The 16725-nt window shown below is 43.0% G+C and overlaps 1 protein-coding gene across 2 annotated transcripts; it reads right to left on the bottom strand.

Annotated features, from left to right (window-relative positions):
* Positions 1 to 236: 236 nt before the first annotated feature.
* LOC111955438 (sorting nexin-10B-like) lies at positions 237 to 16217 on the bottom strand. 2 transcript variants are annotated; one of them, XM_023975671.2, is made up of 7 exons: positions 16129 to 16217; positions 6249 to 6288; positions 5425 to 5511; positions 5112 to 5212; positions 3956 to 4054; positions 1314 to 1520; positions 237 to 1099 (listed from the first exon to the last, which is right to left on the bottom strand). In XM_023975671.2, the coding sequence occupies exons 2-7, from the start codon at positions 6273 to 6275 to the stop codon at positions 916 to 918; spliced, it is 705 nt and encodes a 234-aa protein (XP_023831439.1). In that variant the 5' UTR covers positions 6276 to 6288; positions 16129 to 16217; the 3' UTR covers positions 237 to 915. The 2 variants fall into 2 exon arrangements, with proteins under 2 accessions (XP_023831439.1, XP_023831442.1); XM_023975674.2 differs by lacking the exon at positions 3956 to 4054.
* Between the last annotated feature and the right edge of the window lie 508 nt (positions 16218 to 16725).

The following is a 16725-nucleotide window of genomic DNA, read 5'->3' as shown; positions in this document are numbered from 1 at the left end:
GCAGTAGCATGTCAATTGCATGCTCCCTCAACTTGAGACATCTGTGGCATTGTGTTGTGTGACAAAACTGCACATTTTAGAGTGGCCTTTAGTCCCTAGCACAAGGTGCACCTGRGTAATGATCATGGTTTAATTAGCTTCTTGATATGCCACACCTGTCAGGTGGATGGATTATCTTTGCAAAGGAGAAACACTCCCTAACAGGGATGTGCACAAATTGAGAAATAGGCTTTGTGCATATTGAACATTTCTGGGATATTTTATTTCAGCTCCTAGGACCAACACTTTACATGTGTTTATATTTTTGTTCAGTATAGATCGTCACTCATAACAGAAGACATCTAGGCCAGAGGCTGGTGGGAGGAGCAATAAGACGACAGGCTCGTTGTCATGGCTAGAATGGAATAGTCAAATGTGGTTTCCATATGTTTGATACCATTGCAGCCATTACGATAAGTCTGTCCTACAGCACTTCCCACCAGCCTCTTCTAAGCCTACTGAAGTTAATGCTGAAGGAAAGCCCAGGGATAACCTTAACAAGAAGGACAAGAAACCAAAGCACATTTCAACAAAAACTACTTGGACATTCCAGGATTTCAAAGGGCACCAACCACCAAGTCAATAAACCATCAAGTTAGTTCTTAAAAATAAAACATTTGATACTTGGAATACTTAAGATAAAAAATAAAAAAAAGATTTGTATAAAGTGGACCCAGAGAGAATTCCAACAGAACCACATAAAAATACCTTTCTACGCCGCCAGTTAATCAGGTTTGAGAAGCGCATCAGGAACCGTAGCAAACAGTCTTTTGAGTGGTTTCCCGAACAAAGATTAAGTGCTTTTTAGTCCAGGGCTAGGCTTAATCTTTGTCCGGGAAACAGCCCCTTTGTGCGTGTGTGTGTGGAAGTGGTGTGTCAGGGCTCCATGTGTTCCTGGTCACACGACGACTCTGACAGACTGCTGAAGAATCCCTCATCCCGGATGCGAATTTTGCCGTCAGAATTTTCACAGGTGCTGCAGTCAAAGGGTAGAAGGCTGGGGCTCTGGGGGACCCCCGAGTCATGGCTGTGGCCCAGACTTGACGTGGTGCTGGTGAGGCTGAAAGTACAGAATAAAAAAGGGCAGAGGTCATGTCGGCTTGCATCGTTCCTCCGACAGCAGCTGATATCTAATAATGATTTTTTTCATAAACAATCGCTGTTGAGTCAATCAATGGATGTCATTGAAAAAGTTTAAATCTGTAAAATTTAGGACAAAATCTGTAYCTTCTTGATATGCCSAACCTGTTAGGTGTGGCATACCGTACTCTTACCTTTCGCAGTCTGAGTTGAAGTACACCTTGCTGCCCTTCTCTATGGGGAAGCGTGTGCGGTGACAGTCGCTACACATCTGGATGGCCTGTGCCACTGTGTAGCGTGTCTGTCCCAAGACACACGCCTCCATCTTGGTCACGCTGAGCTGGGATTGGAGGAACAGGTGCACTCTACTGTCAGACAGCAGCAGGGGGTCCTGGAGGATACTGGGGACGAACAGACAAAGATTCATTTGTTGGCTAATTAATGAACAGTCAACAAAACTAGCAGTAGATACATACAACTATCAAGAACACCATACCATATTTTCAGTTTGTTTTTGAAGTAATCAGTGCGCCGGGTTACAAAGTGTGGTAGGAGATGAAGTGAATTGTTATTCTAAGCTCTATGACAGGAGAAACTAGGTGACAATGAGATCAACATTGTAATCATCAGTACATAAATGGCTTCTGTTTCAAGTGGAGTGGAGGAAATTAATGAAGTTGCTGGTAAAAGCCACTGGATGGCGTTTGGTGCCATAAATCCATGGATATAACATCTTATACAGAGCAAGCAGAGGCTTTACAAAACAAATGTCATACTAGAGGAAAATCWGAATTTATGTGATTGAATTATATTGCTATTCATTTGGGATAACAATATCCCCCCAAAAATTCTTCCTAATGTACAAAAGGGGATCTACACCACAGATTGCTATGGACTCTGACCAGTAGTGCTGAGCAACTAACCAGTGGTGTAAAGTACTTAAGTAGTACATGAAAGTATTTTTACTTTCATTTTTTTTGTATCAGTACTTTTTGACAACTCTATGCATTCTCCCGACACCTAAAAGTGCATTACAGTTTGAATGCTTAGCAGGACAGAAATGGTTCAATTCACACACAAGATAACATTCCTGGTCATCTACTGGCTCTGATCTGACACGTTTTGTTTGTAAATTTTGTTGTGTTGGAGCGTGCCCCTGGCTTTCCCGTAAATTWAAAAAACAAGAAAATGGTGCCGRCTGGTTTGCTTAATAAAGGAATTTTAAATGATTTACACTTCTGATACTTAAGTATATTTTAAACCAAATACTTTGATTTACTCAAGTAGTATTTTACCATGGGCTGACTGAACCTTGTCAATTTTCTATTAACGCATCTTTACTTTACTAAGTATTGATAATGGTATTTCCACCACTCAACAAACGACATTTCATTTTTGGGTCATGTTAAACTAATTGACCAACGTCGTTCAATTACCTTGAATTCCATTAGTTCCTTTGGAGCCAATGCTGTATGTGAGTGGTGAGTGATGAGTAGAGTGAGTGAGTGAGAGAGAGAGATCCACAAGAAAAGGGCAACAGTGAAGAACACACACCATTGGATATCAACCATACGTTTATGCTTATTTATTTTAACTTGTGTGCTTTAACCATTTGTACATTGTTACAACACCGTATATATATAATATAACATTTGTAATGTCTTTATTGTTTTGAAACTTCTGTATGTGTAATGTTTACTGTTAATTTGTATTGTTTATTTCACTTTTGTATAATATCTACCTCACTTGCTTTGGCAATGTTAACACATGTTTCCCATGCCAATAAAGCCCCTTGAATTGAATTGAATTGAATTGAGAGAAAGAGATAGAGAGAGAGAGAGATCAAGTCAGGGGCTATGTGGGACGCACACCTGAAGGGAGTTGTAGTTTTCATTAAGGAAATATTCAACCTAATTCAGCGTAGAAACGTGGTAATTAACTACAATGACCATAATCCATTTGAACCTGATCTAACATCTCTGGAGACCTGAAAATAGCTGTGCAGCGACACTCCCCATCCAAGCTGAAAGCTTGAGGGGATCTGCAGAATAGAATGGGAGAAACTCACCAAACACAGGTGTGCCGGACTTGTAGCGTCATACCCAAGAAGATTTGAGGCTGTAGTCGCTGCCAAAGACGCTTCATCAAAGTACTGATTAAAGGGTTTGAATACTTATGCAAATGTGATTTCCATTTATTTTTAATACATTTGCAAAAGTTTTAAAACCTGTTTTTGCTTTGTCATTATGGGGTATTGTGTGTAGATTGATGAGGGAAAACATTTAATTAATTTTAGAGTAAGGCTGTAAAGTAACAAAATGTGGATAAAGTCAAGGCTCTGAATACTTTCAGAATGCACTGTATAGATGTTATCTTGTCTGGCTGGCTGCTACTGCCTGAGATGAGATGGATGGTGACTTTAAGGAATGAAAAGTAATAAAGAATTCAAATAAAAACTAAGTCATAATATTTTATTTTATGTCATGTTGTTTATGTCATATTTTATGTCATGTTCAGCATTTTTGGCTCCATTTCCATTAGAAAGCTCAAATCATTGTAATGTCATTTCATAATGCATTTTTAAAATTTTTAAAATCGAACCTTAAATCAAAAGCCGTGACTTTTTCAAATCTAACCCAAACGACTTCCAAAAGCACTCATTGTTCATCACTATTGACCGGACAACCACTTGAGGTAGGAAAACATCTGACAAACTGACTTTGGTTGCATCAGACCCATAGATGGGCTGTCTGGATCATCCCTTCACGCCCTTTGAACATGCAAAACCTGGCAGCCATTCATAAGGCTGAGGAAAGGAATAAACAAGGACACTCACATCTCTAGAAACTCCCGCAGGCCATTCATCCTCTGGTTGACCTTGTAGGGGTTTTTCAGACTGAAGAAAGGGTTCCAGGGAGGCAGTTTGGGCAACTCTCTGGAAAGGGACAACAGTGGCTTTCAATGTGYCAGTGTCATATGATGCCACCTTTCCAACAAGTCTGCCCTGCTAGAGCTGCACCTGTCAACATTAAGTGCTGTTATTGTGAAGCGGAAACATCTAGGAGCAACAACAGCTCAGCTGCGAAGTGGTAGGCCACAAACTCACAGAAAAGGAATGCCGAGTGCTGAAGAGCATCTATCCTCGGTTGCAACACTCACTACAGAGTTTCAAACTGCCTCTGGACGCAACGTCAGCACAATAACTGTTCGCTGGGAGCTTCATGAAATGGGTTTCCATGGCCGAGCAGCAGCACACAAGCCTAAGATCACCATGCGCAATACCGAGCGTCGGTTGGAGTGGTGTAAAGCTCGCCATCATTGGATTTTGGAAATGCGTTCTCTGGAGTGATGAATCAGGAGAATGCTACCTGCCCCAATGCAGTGCAAACTAAGGTTTGGTGGAGGAATAATGTTCTGGGGCTGTTTTTCATGGTTGGGGCAAGGCCCCTTAGTTCCATTGAAGGGAAATCTTAACGCTACAGCATACAATGACATTCTAGACAATTCTGTGCCTCCAACTTTGTGGCAGCATGACAATGCCCCCATGCACAAAGCGAGGTCCATTCAGAAATCGTTTGTCAAGATCAGTGTGGAAGAACTTCACTGGCCTGCACAGAGCCCTGACATCAACCCCATCGAACACCTTTCGAATGAATTGGAACACCGACTGCGAGCCTGGGCTAATCACTCAACATCAGTGACAGACCTCACTAACGCTCGTGGCCGAATGGAAGCAAGTCCCGCAGCAATGTTTCTACACTAATGAAAAGCCTTCCCAGAAGAGTGGAGGATGTTATAGCAGCGACCAACTGCATATTCATGCTCATGATTTTGGAAAGAGATGTTCGACGAGCAGGTATCCACATACACCACATGACCAAAAGTATGAATAGTCCACCCCTGGAAAGACAAGTGCATACATCATTGCAGGAGTGATCAAATGATGCAGTGAAGAGGGCCTACAGTGAACTATTACTATGGATTATACGTACATGAGCATAGTGTTGTCCTGCAGACGCTGCCGGAGCCAAACAAACTCACTGTATCGCCTCCGCACACAGGAAGTCTTCTTCCTAAAACACATGCTATTGGTCTTAACACAGGAAGAAGGTAAATCATATTAGCAGAGGTTTTATAGCCAATATTACCCCACTTCAGATTGTCATGAAGTTAGAGGTTGCCAATAAATACACACCTTCTCTGGCACACAGAAAGCCTACCCGACCCATACACAGCTTCCTCAATCTCTCAGAAGATGTTCATGTTTAATGATGTTCATCAAGTGAAGCGTGCAGTAGTACTCACATGTAAACAGATCTCATAGTCAACGTGCGTGTGCCAGAAGTCATCTTTGTGGAATTGTGGCTCCTGGACCCAGACACTGACAAACTCCTGCAAAAGAAAGAACAGTGTTCAGAGGGGAAGTGTGTGGCTTGAGTGTGGTAATTTTTTGGCTCAAGAGCAATGAAGCCACAGGAGAAGAAACATTTCAGCAGAAATGTTACCCAACCTCTGTCATCCAAGTGTGATTATTTTAATTTTATTTGTGCTTTTCTATAAACCCATTTCTGTGTTCATGCAAGTGACTGAACGAATCCTCACTATCAGTATCTGCAATATGGCAGTACGCCCAGAACCTCGTTTAGAGAAAGGAATCTGTTTCAACGTCCCAGCTTAAAGAAACCTTGAGGTATTGGTCGGTCACATGAGTATATTAAACGAATGATAAGCTAAATCATGCAAATATAACTTGTCAGTATTTAAGGGAACTAACGGGACTGCCATGTTAGAGCTCACTTCAGACCGGTACTTTATACATTGAAGTTTGACTGACCTCCAGCTTGCTGACAAAGAGACTTTAACGTGACTTAGTGTGCGGTGTAATAATTCACAACAAGGGAAAAACTACACAGTATAGGCAAAAATACACTAAATTAGATTGAGGTTTAATAGAGAATTAATGTTCACCAGCTCTGCCTTCGTCCTTGACAACTACAGCGTGTGCAAGCTTTCCAGACCAGCACTAAAACCCAATAAGGTGTATTAGCTCTGGGCCAACAACAAAAGGCAGCACATCCTATAGCTCTCCATGAGCAGGATTAGGGAATCATGACAGGTCTATCACTCGCCTGTTTCATTAGACTGTCAATCTCCATCGTAGACTGGAATCTGGGGGAGATGGGACAGAACCTCATTCAGTCAATTGGCAAACTGAGGCAAGAATGAGGTTAGATGCTTCTCTAGTAACAGTTTTTCTACAGTTATTTTACTGACAGTCAGTTATATTACGTAAAACCATCAGAAAAAAAGGCAATGTTTAGTCAAACACCTTCTCTGGCACACAGAAAGCCTACCCGACCCATTCAAGTTCTCCTCTAAACTAGGGCTGGGAATTGCCAAGTATCTCGTGATACAATATCGGGACACTTAGGTGGCGATTCAATTGCAATTTGAAGTACCAAACATATAGCTCAATACATGTCTACTGCAGAGAGACAATAGAAATTAGTTGATCAGTCAGGGAAATAAAAAGCTGAATTATTGGCTCACTATTTTAAAAAGATTGAGAACAAGCTACAGGATGAAAAATACCAGAGTTTTAGAGCAGGTACAGCCCACTAGCGCTAGCTAACACTAACAGAAAATATATTGTTACTTGTTGTCAAAGTATCGATATACTGTCCAAAATAATATCGCAATATGCAAGAGATTTTTCACCCATCCCTACTATAAAGCAGGCCGCAGAGTCAACGACTGTTGATTCTCCTTAAAATCTACATGCACCTGGATAAACCACATTCATTTGTCAACTTTCTGTATTCAACAAAATACATCCTGATATTCTGTTGCAAACTTGCAACCATGGACACCAATGTGCGTCTCAAGTGAGTGGGTTCAGAAGAGTGCTGTTCAATACGAACACATCAGACCCACAAACCAGCAATACAGGTGTACCCCATGGCAGTGTCCTTTTGCCAGTTCTGTTCACCCTCTACACCAACAATTGTACCCCTATAAGAATCAGGATGTGCACAGTAAAATATACTGATGATACAGCAATCGTTGATTTAATAGGTGACAATAAGGGATCATAGCTTTCACCTGATCAGTCTACGGCACAGTTTCCCAAAGTCTGTCCTTGGGCCAACCCTGGGTGCACGTTTTGGTTTTTGCTGTAGCACTACACAGCTATTCAAATAACCAACTCATTATCAAGCTTTGATAATGTGAATCAGCTGTGTAGTGCTAGGGCAAAAAACTAAAACGTTCACCAATGGAGGCCCTAGGACCGAGTTTGGGAAACCTTGGTCTATGGCACAGAAAGAGCATGTTTCGCAAAAATGTAATGTTCAGTCAATTGAATTATATTCGCAGGCTACAGTCAAATGTTTAACGTGTGCAATGATGTGCCAAAGGAATCTGTGATTGTAGTGCCTTATAGGGTAAATCAGAATAAGCAGCCTCAATATTTGCAGCCGTTAAGTGATATGTCTAGGTGCCGATCCGTCAATATTGTGAAACAAATTTTAGGGAAAGATTATAATGGAGAAAGCTGATCAGAGAGCAGTGCTACCTTTATTTTGAACTATCAGTAGTAAAAAACATGATCCAGTGACGCACTCACAGGACGTTCTCACTGCGTGGTGTTTTCGGGAAACGCATGTTACGTCTTCGGCTGTTGTAGGACAGATGCATTGCTAAAAATAGCGATGGAACTATCAAGAAACCGGGCACCGATCTGCAAGAGACATGGGGACCATCCACATACATAGCATTTCAATTTGCTCTTTGTATTAAACTATGGCACTATACTTGACTCAAACCTCACCTGGACACCTAACACAGAAGTTCAGAAGACAACTACAGTACCAGTCAAAAGTTGACACACCTACTCATTTTACAGATGCACAAGCGAAAGCATCCTGTCGGGCTGCATCACAACCTGGTACGGCAACTGCACTGCCATCAACCGCAAAGCTATCCAGAGGGTGGTGCGGTCTGCACAACGCATCACCGGGGGCAAACTACCTGCGCACCATGACACTGACAGCACCATATGTCAAAGGAAGAACAAGAAGTTCAAGGACAACCACCTGACCCACTGTCTGTTCACCCCGCTACCATCCAGAAGGCGAGGTCAGTACAGGTGCGTCAAAGCTGGGACCAAGAGACTGGAAAACAGCTCTCAAGGCCAAACAGCAATCACCAACTCAGAGGCTGCTGCCTCCATAGAGAAGTAATTGGCTACTTTAACAGATCACTAGTCTCTTCATACAATGCACTCTAAATAATGTTAACATCCCTTACTCATATCACATGAATATACAGAATTTTATACCATCTATTACACCTTGCCACTCAGCCATCCATATACAGTTGAAGTCGGAAGTTTACATGCACTTAGGTTGGAGTCATTAAAACTCGTTTGTTAACAAGACATTTGTGGCGTGGTTGACAAACTATAGTTTTGGCAAGTCGGTTAGGACATCTACTTTGGGCATGACACAAGTAATTATTCCAACAATTGTTTACAGCTTGGAAATAACCAAAAAATGTCATGCTTTAGAAGCTTCTGATAGGCTAATTGACATAATTTGAGTCAATTGGCATAATTTGAGTCAATTGGAGGTATTAAGGCCTACCTTCCAACTCAGTGCCTCATCAAAAGAAATCAGCCAAGACATCAGAAAAACAATTGTAGACCTCCACAAGTCAGGTTCATCCTTGGGAGCAATTTCCAAACGCCTGAAGGTACCACATTCATCTGTACAAACAATAGTAGACAAGTATAAACACTATGGGACCACGCAGCCGTCATACCGCTCAGGAGACGCATTGTCTCCTAGAGAGGAACGTACTTTAGTGCGAAAAGTGCAAATCAATCCCAGAACAGCAAAGGACCTTGTGAAGATGCTGGAGGAAACAGGTACAAAAGTATCTATATCCACAGTAAAACGAGTCCTATAGCGACATAACCTGAAAGGCCACTCAGCAAGGAAGAAGCCACTGCTCCAAAACCACCATAAAAAAAGCCAGACTACAGTTGGCAACTGCACATGGGGACAAAGACCATACTTAAGAAATGTCCTCTGGTCAGATGAAACAAACATAGAACTGTTTGTCCATAATGGCCATCGTTATGTTTGGAGGAAAAAGGCAGAAGCTTGCAAGCCAAAGAACACCATCCCAACTGTGAAGCACGGGGGTGGCAGCATCATGTTGTGGGGGTGCTTTGCTGCAGGAGGGACTGGTGCACATCACAAAATAGATTGCGTCATGAGGGAGCGAAATTATTTGGATATATTGAAGCAACATCTCAAGACATCAGTCAGGAAATTTAAGCTTGGTCGCAAATAGGTCTTCCAAATGGACAATGAGCCCAAGCAAACTTCCAAAGTTGTGGCAAAATGGCTTAAGGACAACAAAGTCAAGGTATTGGAGTGGCCATCACAAAGCCCTGACCTCAATCCTATAGAAAATTTGTGGGCAGAACTGAAAAAGCGTGTGCGAGCAAAGGAGGCCTGCAAACCTGACTCAGTTACACCAGCTCTGTCAGGAGGAATGGGCCAGAATTCACCTAACTTATTGTTGGAAGCTTGTGGAAGGCTACCCGAAACATTTGACCCAAGTTAAATGTAAAGGCAATGCTACCAAATACTAATTGAGTGCATGTAAACTTCTGAACCACTGGGGATGTGATGAAATAAATAAATCATTCTCTACTATTCTTCAGACATTTCACATTCTTAAAATAAAGTGGTGATCCTAACTGACCCAAGACAGGGCATTTTTACTAGGATTAAATGTCAGGAATGGTGAAAAACTGAGTTACTGCATTTGTAAACTTCCGACTTCAACTGTACATATTCTCATTCACCCCTTTAGATGCATGTATTAGGTAGTTGGGGAATTGTTAGATATTACTGCACTGTCAGAACTAGAAGAACAAGCATTTAGCTACACTCACATTAACATCTGCTAACCATGTGTGTGACAAGTTTTGATTTGAAGGGTTTCTTTATTTGTACTGTTAACATAAGAGTCAACAGACAAACTGAACAAGTTCCACAGACATGTGACTAACAGAAATGGAATAACGTGTCCCTGGACAAAAAGTGTGGGGGGGTTAAAAATAACAGTCAACGCAGCTGGTGGCCACACCAGATACTAAGAACTGCAGTGCATCTCCTCATGGACTGCACCAGATTTGCCAGTTCTTGCTGTGAGATGTTAGCCCAATCTTCCACCAAGGCACCTGCAAGTGCTTGGACATTTCTGGGGGCCCTAGCCCTCACCCTCCGATCCAACTGGTCCCAGACGTGCTCAATAGGATTGAGATCCGGGCTCGTCGCTGGACATTGCAGAACACTGACATTCCTGTCTTGCAGGAAATCAGCCATACTGCTCGTTCTGTGCGTGGTGGCATTATCATGCTGGAGGGTCATGTCAGGATGAGCCTGCAGGAAGGGTACCACATGAGGATGTCTTCCCTGTAACGCATAGCATTGGGATTGCCTGCAATGACATTAAGCTCAGTCCGATGATGCTGTGACATCGCCCCAGACCATGACGGACCCTCCACCTCGATCCTGCTCCAGAGTACAGGCCTCGGTGTAAGGCTCATTCCGTCGACAAGCGCGAATCCGACCATCACCCCTGGTGAGACAAAACCGCAACTCGTCAGTGACGAGCACTTTTTGCCAGTCCTGTCTGGTCCAGCGACGGTGGGTTTGTGCCCATAGGAGATGTTGTTACCGGTGATGTCAGGTGAGGACCTGCCTTACAAGCCCTCAGTCCAGCCTCTCTCAGCCTATTGCGGACAGTCTGAGCACTGATGGAGAGATTGTGCGTTCCTGGTGTAACTCGGGCAGTTGTTGCCATCCTGTACCTGTCCCGCAGGTGTGATGTTCAGAAGTTACACGTGGTCTGCCACTGCGAGGACGATCAGCTGTCCGTCCTGTCTCCCTGTAGCGCCGTCTTAGTTTATATTGTAGAATAGCGAAGACATCAAAACTAAGAAATAACATCTGGAATCATGTAGTAACCAAAAATGTGACTAATCAAAATATTTTAGATTCTTCAAAGTAGCCACCCTTTGCAAACTCTTGGCACTCTCAACCAGCTGAGTTCCCACATACGCTGAGCACTTGTTGGCTGCTTTCCCTTCAGTCTGTGGTCCGACTCATCCCAAACCATGCCAATTTGGTTGAGGTCGGGTGATTGTGGAGGCCAGATGGGATACAGCACTCCATCACTCTCCTTGGTCAAATAGCCCTTAAACAGCCTGGAGGTGTGTTTCAGGTCATTATCCTTTTGAAAAACAAAATGATAGTCCCACTAAGTGGAAACAAGATGGGATGGTGTATTGCTGCAGAATGCTGTGGTGTGCCTTGAATTCAACATAAAAAAAAATAAAAAAAATCACTGACAGTGTCACCAGCAAAGCACCATCACACCATGGTGGGAACCACACATGCGGAGAGCCGTTCACCTACTCTGCATCACAAAGACACGGCGGTTGGAACCAAAAATCGCAAATTTGGACTCAGACCAGAAGGACAGACTTCCAGTCTATTGTCCATTGCTCATGTTTCTTGGCCCAAGCAAGTCTCTTCTTATTTGTGTCCTTTAGTAGTGGTTTCCTTGCAGCAATTCAACCATGAAGGCCTGATTCAGTCTCCTCTGAACAATTGATGTTGAGATGTGTCTTACTTGAACTCTGAAACATTTATTTGGGCTGCAATTTATGAGACTGGTAACTAATGAACTTATCCTCTGCAGCAGAGCCAACTCTGGGTCTTCCTTTCCTGTGGCAGTCCTCATGAGAGCAAGTTTCATCATAGCGCTTGATGGTTTTTGCAACGGCACTGAAATTTTCCAGATTAAGACATGAAGGTCAGTCAAAGTAATGGACTGTCATTTCTCTTTGCTTACTTGAGCTGTTCTTGCCATAATATGGACTTGGTCTTTCACCAAATAGGGCTATATTCTGTATATCACCCCTACCTTGTCACAACAACTGGTTGGCTCAAACGCACTAAGGAAAGAAATTCCACAAATTAACAAGGCACACCTGTTAATTGAAATGCATTCCAGGTGACTACCTCATGAGGCTCGTTGACAGAATCCCAAGAGTGCAAACCTGGCAAGTAAAATCAGTGGTGTACGTTTGGTTAGCATGGAAGCACTCTTCATGGAGAGTGGCACGGGCAGGGTTAAGGATTGCCACCGACCGCACACCCCCACTCAACCATCAGGCCGCTGATACGCATTGACTACAACCCACAGTGACCGTACACACATATACCAACCAGAAGCCATGAACTACAGGCAACATCTGCACAGAGCTAAAAGGCTAGAGCTCCCGCTGTCAAGGAGCGGGACACTAACAAGAAATCCTGCTACGCTCTGACGAATCATCAAAACAGGTAAAGCTTCGATACAGGAGTAAGATCAAAAATCCTACTACACTGGTTCTGATGCTTGGATGTGGCAGGGCTTGCAAACTATCACAGATTACAAAAAGGGAAACCCAGCTGCTAGCTGCACCAGTGACTTCGAGGCGAGCAACACTGAACCATGCGTGAGTGTCACAGCTGTTTTGGAAGACTTATCACGCTCTCCGTACCCGATGTGAGTAAGACCTTTAAATAGGTTATCATTCACAAAGCCAGAATACCAGGATGCGTACTCTGCGCATGCGCTGACCAGCTAACAAGTGTCTTCACAGACATTGTCAAACTCCCTGACGAAGTCTGTAATACCTACGTGTTTCAAGACCCTGTTCCCATGAACACCAAAGTAACCTGTGTAAATTACTAAAATCTCCTGTAGCGCTCACATCTGTAATCATGAAACGCTTAAAAAAAAAGGCATCATCCCAGACACATTGGAACCACGCCAATTCACATACCGCCCCAACAGATAACGCACTCTACACGGCCCCTTCCCACTCAGTGTTCTACACCATAATGCCCTCCAAGCTCATCACTAAGCTTGGTACGCTGGGACTGAACACCTCGCTCTGCAATTGGATCCTGGACTTCCTGATGGGCTGCCCCCAGGTTATGAGGGTCAGCGTGGCAGATGGGTTGTTGCCCCCTCAGGAGTGTGTGCTTAATCATCCACCTGTACTCCATGTTCACCTATGACTGCGTGGCCGCGCACAACGCCAACATCATTACGTTTGACAACACGACAGTGATAGAGGCCTGACAACCGACAATGAGACAGACCTGGCAGTGTTGACAACCTTTCCCTCAATGTCAGCAAGACAAAGCAGCTGATCGTGGTCTAGAGGAATTTTATTAGTCACATGCACCAAACACTACAGTGAAATGCTTACTTACGAGCCCCTAACCAACAGTGCAGTTCACAAAAAAAATAGTGAGAGAAGAACAATTAAGAGCAGCAGTAAAAAATACATACACAGGGGATGCCGGTACATAGTCAATGTGTGGAGGTAGTATGTACATGTAGGTAGAGTTATTAAAGTGACTATGCATAGAAGACAAGAGTGGAGAGGGGAGGGTCAATGCAAATAGTCTGGCTAGCCATTTGACTAGATGTTCAGGAGTCTTATGGCTTGGGGGTAAGAAGCTGTTTATAGAAGCCTCTTGGACCTAGACTTGGCGCTCCGGTGCCACTTGCCGTGCGGTAGCAGAGAGAACAGTCTGACTAGGGTGGCTTGAGTCTGACGATTTAGGGCCTTCCTCTGACACCGCCTGGTATAGAAATCCTGGATGGCAGGGAACTTGGCCCCAGTGATGTACTGGGCTGTACGCACTACCCTCTGTAGTGCCTTGCGGTCAGAGGCTGAGCAGTTGCCATACCAGGCAGTGATGCAACCAGTTAGGATGCTCTCGATGGTGCAGCTGTAGAACCTTTTGAGGATCTGAGGACTCATGCCAAATCTTTTATGTCTCCTGAGGGGGAGCAGCTGGTAGACAGTGTCCTTAGCCTCAGCCTGTCAGGCACCATTTTCCCGCAGTTCTGTAAATGAGATTGAGGGCAAAGTATAACACTTATTTCCCCTTTGACACATGCAAAAAAGGCAAAATTATGACTATGTGACAGTCAGCGGGGGGAGGGCAGTTCACGCAGGAACCAATGGGATGCTCAGGGGTGCTCGAATTGTGAGCTGCATTTGCACAAATTAATCCTGAGCCCATATCCCTCACAGCTATCCTCCAATCACAAGAATTATCCAAATATTGGAACTAATTCTCTCCACAAAACACGTTAATATCCGGTTGCTAAGCAAGTTTGTCTAGAGGAAACCATTGTCAAAAGCTAGCTCACGTCTAGATTCTCTAATTAAATATACTGCAATTCCAACTACAACCTCTGCTTTGATTTTAAGCCTCAACTTGCCTAGCTAACTGTTTACTTTGTTATAATTCTAATTCAATTTGAGGCTACATGTCATGGAAAATGTTATTTTCAACAATCAACTCCACAATAAATCCAGCTGCATATTCATGGTTTGCACCTCAGTCACAACGTTGCAGCCATATTGATGCGTAAAAGTAGAACATGGGCTAATGACTCATTTAAATTACACTATAGAGGCTTGGGAATACGATGACATTACTAAAATAGGCACATGTTTGGTACTTCGCCATCATGTTGTGAAATTTACTTTAGATGGCAATGTTTTCATTAGCTAGCAATGCTCGTATTGTAAGCATTTCACCGTAAATCCACCCCAGTTGTTTACAAAGCATGTGACAAAGATTATTTGACCCATGTTACCAAACCGCCAGACCCCAGAAATCGTTCACCCCCGCCATGAATCTGAACTGTATGAAATGTACATTTATCCCAATCACATAGTTTGTGATATTGCTCATGATTTACATTGAATGTATTTATGCACTATATGTGGGGATGTTTTGTTATGTTTGAGATTCAAGACAAATTTCCCGAAAGGGACAGTTTTCAACCAAAGACACCCAACAGTGCAGACCAGGCATGTTGTCACAACAGCAAACCGCAACTGCTTAGAGAAGAACCTAAAAAGTAAACACTCATGTGGCACCCTACTAAAGTGACCCTACTACACATTGCGAGATATTTGGCAAAATATACCAGCATGCCTCTCCACAGGAAAACAATGGGGTGAGCTCAGCGGTCCAAGGGCAAAGGGTATTTCAGGGCTAGCGTTTGACAACGGAGTACACTGCCCAGCCTTACATAATTAGGAGATTGTCATGATTAAAATGGTGTCCAATTTAAAAAATATATATACACACTGCGAGATTTGGCAAAATACAGACATACTTATATTTTCCTATATGAAACAATGGGACAACCTCAGCGTTCCATGAGTAATTGTTGTTTACATTTCAACTATCAGCAACGTGGGCAGGTCTCGTTTCCAACAATAGCAAAGCAGGCATTGTGACGTATTACAATAGACTGGGAATAGAACGTTCAGAAGGCGAGATGGTGCCACGGTGATCAATAGCACTAATAGCTGGCAGGGGGAAAATTCCCTAAGGCCTGTTTTTTCATGATTTCTTAAACTACATCAAGCAGCTGGGACATAAGATAATATTATGAAATTGGGCTACATGCCAGATGAAATGAACTAGCTTTTATCATGAAATAAACATAGTTAAAAATGTAATGTGTTCAGCCTAGCTTAGGTTGACCCCAAAAGGCTAGGGCCAGCTCTGACTACATGTGTGGGTATGGATGTGAAGATCCTTGAGCCACTGCAGCCCCTCATGAGCTCCTTTTGAGGCCCATCCCTAGGCTGAAACGAAATTGAGGAAGCCGAGAGGTTAGACCGCCTGCAATAAACACATTTTGCAAACAGACAAAATGGTCACGCTCTTGAAATACAGAACAATACTGAGAAATTGTGATTGCATTCCACAGGTTTGTTTGGCATTTGAACCGTTGCAAACACACCAGAGTCAATACATAGTTAACTTTACTTTTCCACAACATTAAAAACATGTTTATCTCTAATAAAAGGCATAGTAAACCTACGTATTTTACCTTTTGTATCGGATTATTTATCCTTTCAGCTGGCAATTCGTTAGTGCCGCAATAGCAGGCTAGTCTTCGCTGAGTGATCTGTTTCGCGGGTCTGCCGACTGCAGTTCGATTGAATATGATAATGAGGCGCGCGCTCTGTTTCCTTTGGTAAGTGCATGCCCCTGGTCTGAAATTGTGTGATTATTTTGGACCTGTTAAAACGGTGTACAACCACAATATGGGATGCATCTCAATAGTCAAGCTTGCTTCCTCCCCTTGTATTATTTTCCATCATTAAGGACAACTTTTCTGTTAAAATAACGATTTATCAACGACCATATGCAGACAAAAATAAGAAAATGGATGAGAGCAAATCCCCCTCATATGCTTCTGTCATATCGCTTCAATCTATCTGTCCTGTATTTTCAGATCAGTGCAGCTGAAGAAAAAACATTAAAGGAAAGGAGCCAGGAAGAGGAAGCCATTTAGACCTCTTATGACAACCACAAGACTTGGATGTAGGCTATAGAAGAACATGTTGACTCTTATCCGTATAACTTAATCTATGGCTGTCCCATGGAGATCCTATTCAATTACTAGAGGGGCTACTCTCTTGCC

The sequence above is a fragment of the Salvelinus sp. IW2-2015 genome, linkage group LG31, assembly GCF_002910315.2.
Source record: "Salvelinus sp. IW2-2015 linkage group LG31, ASM291031v2, whole genome shotgun sequence".
Lineage (NCBI taxonomy): Eukaryota > Metazoa > Chordata > Actinopteri > Salmoniformes > Salmonidae > Salvelinus > Salvelinus sp. IW2-2015.
This window is presented reverse-complemented; position numbering and strand designations above follow the sequence as displayed.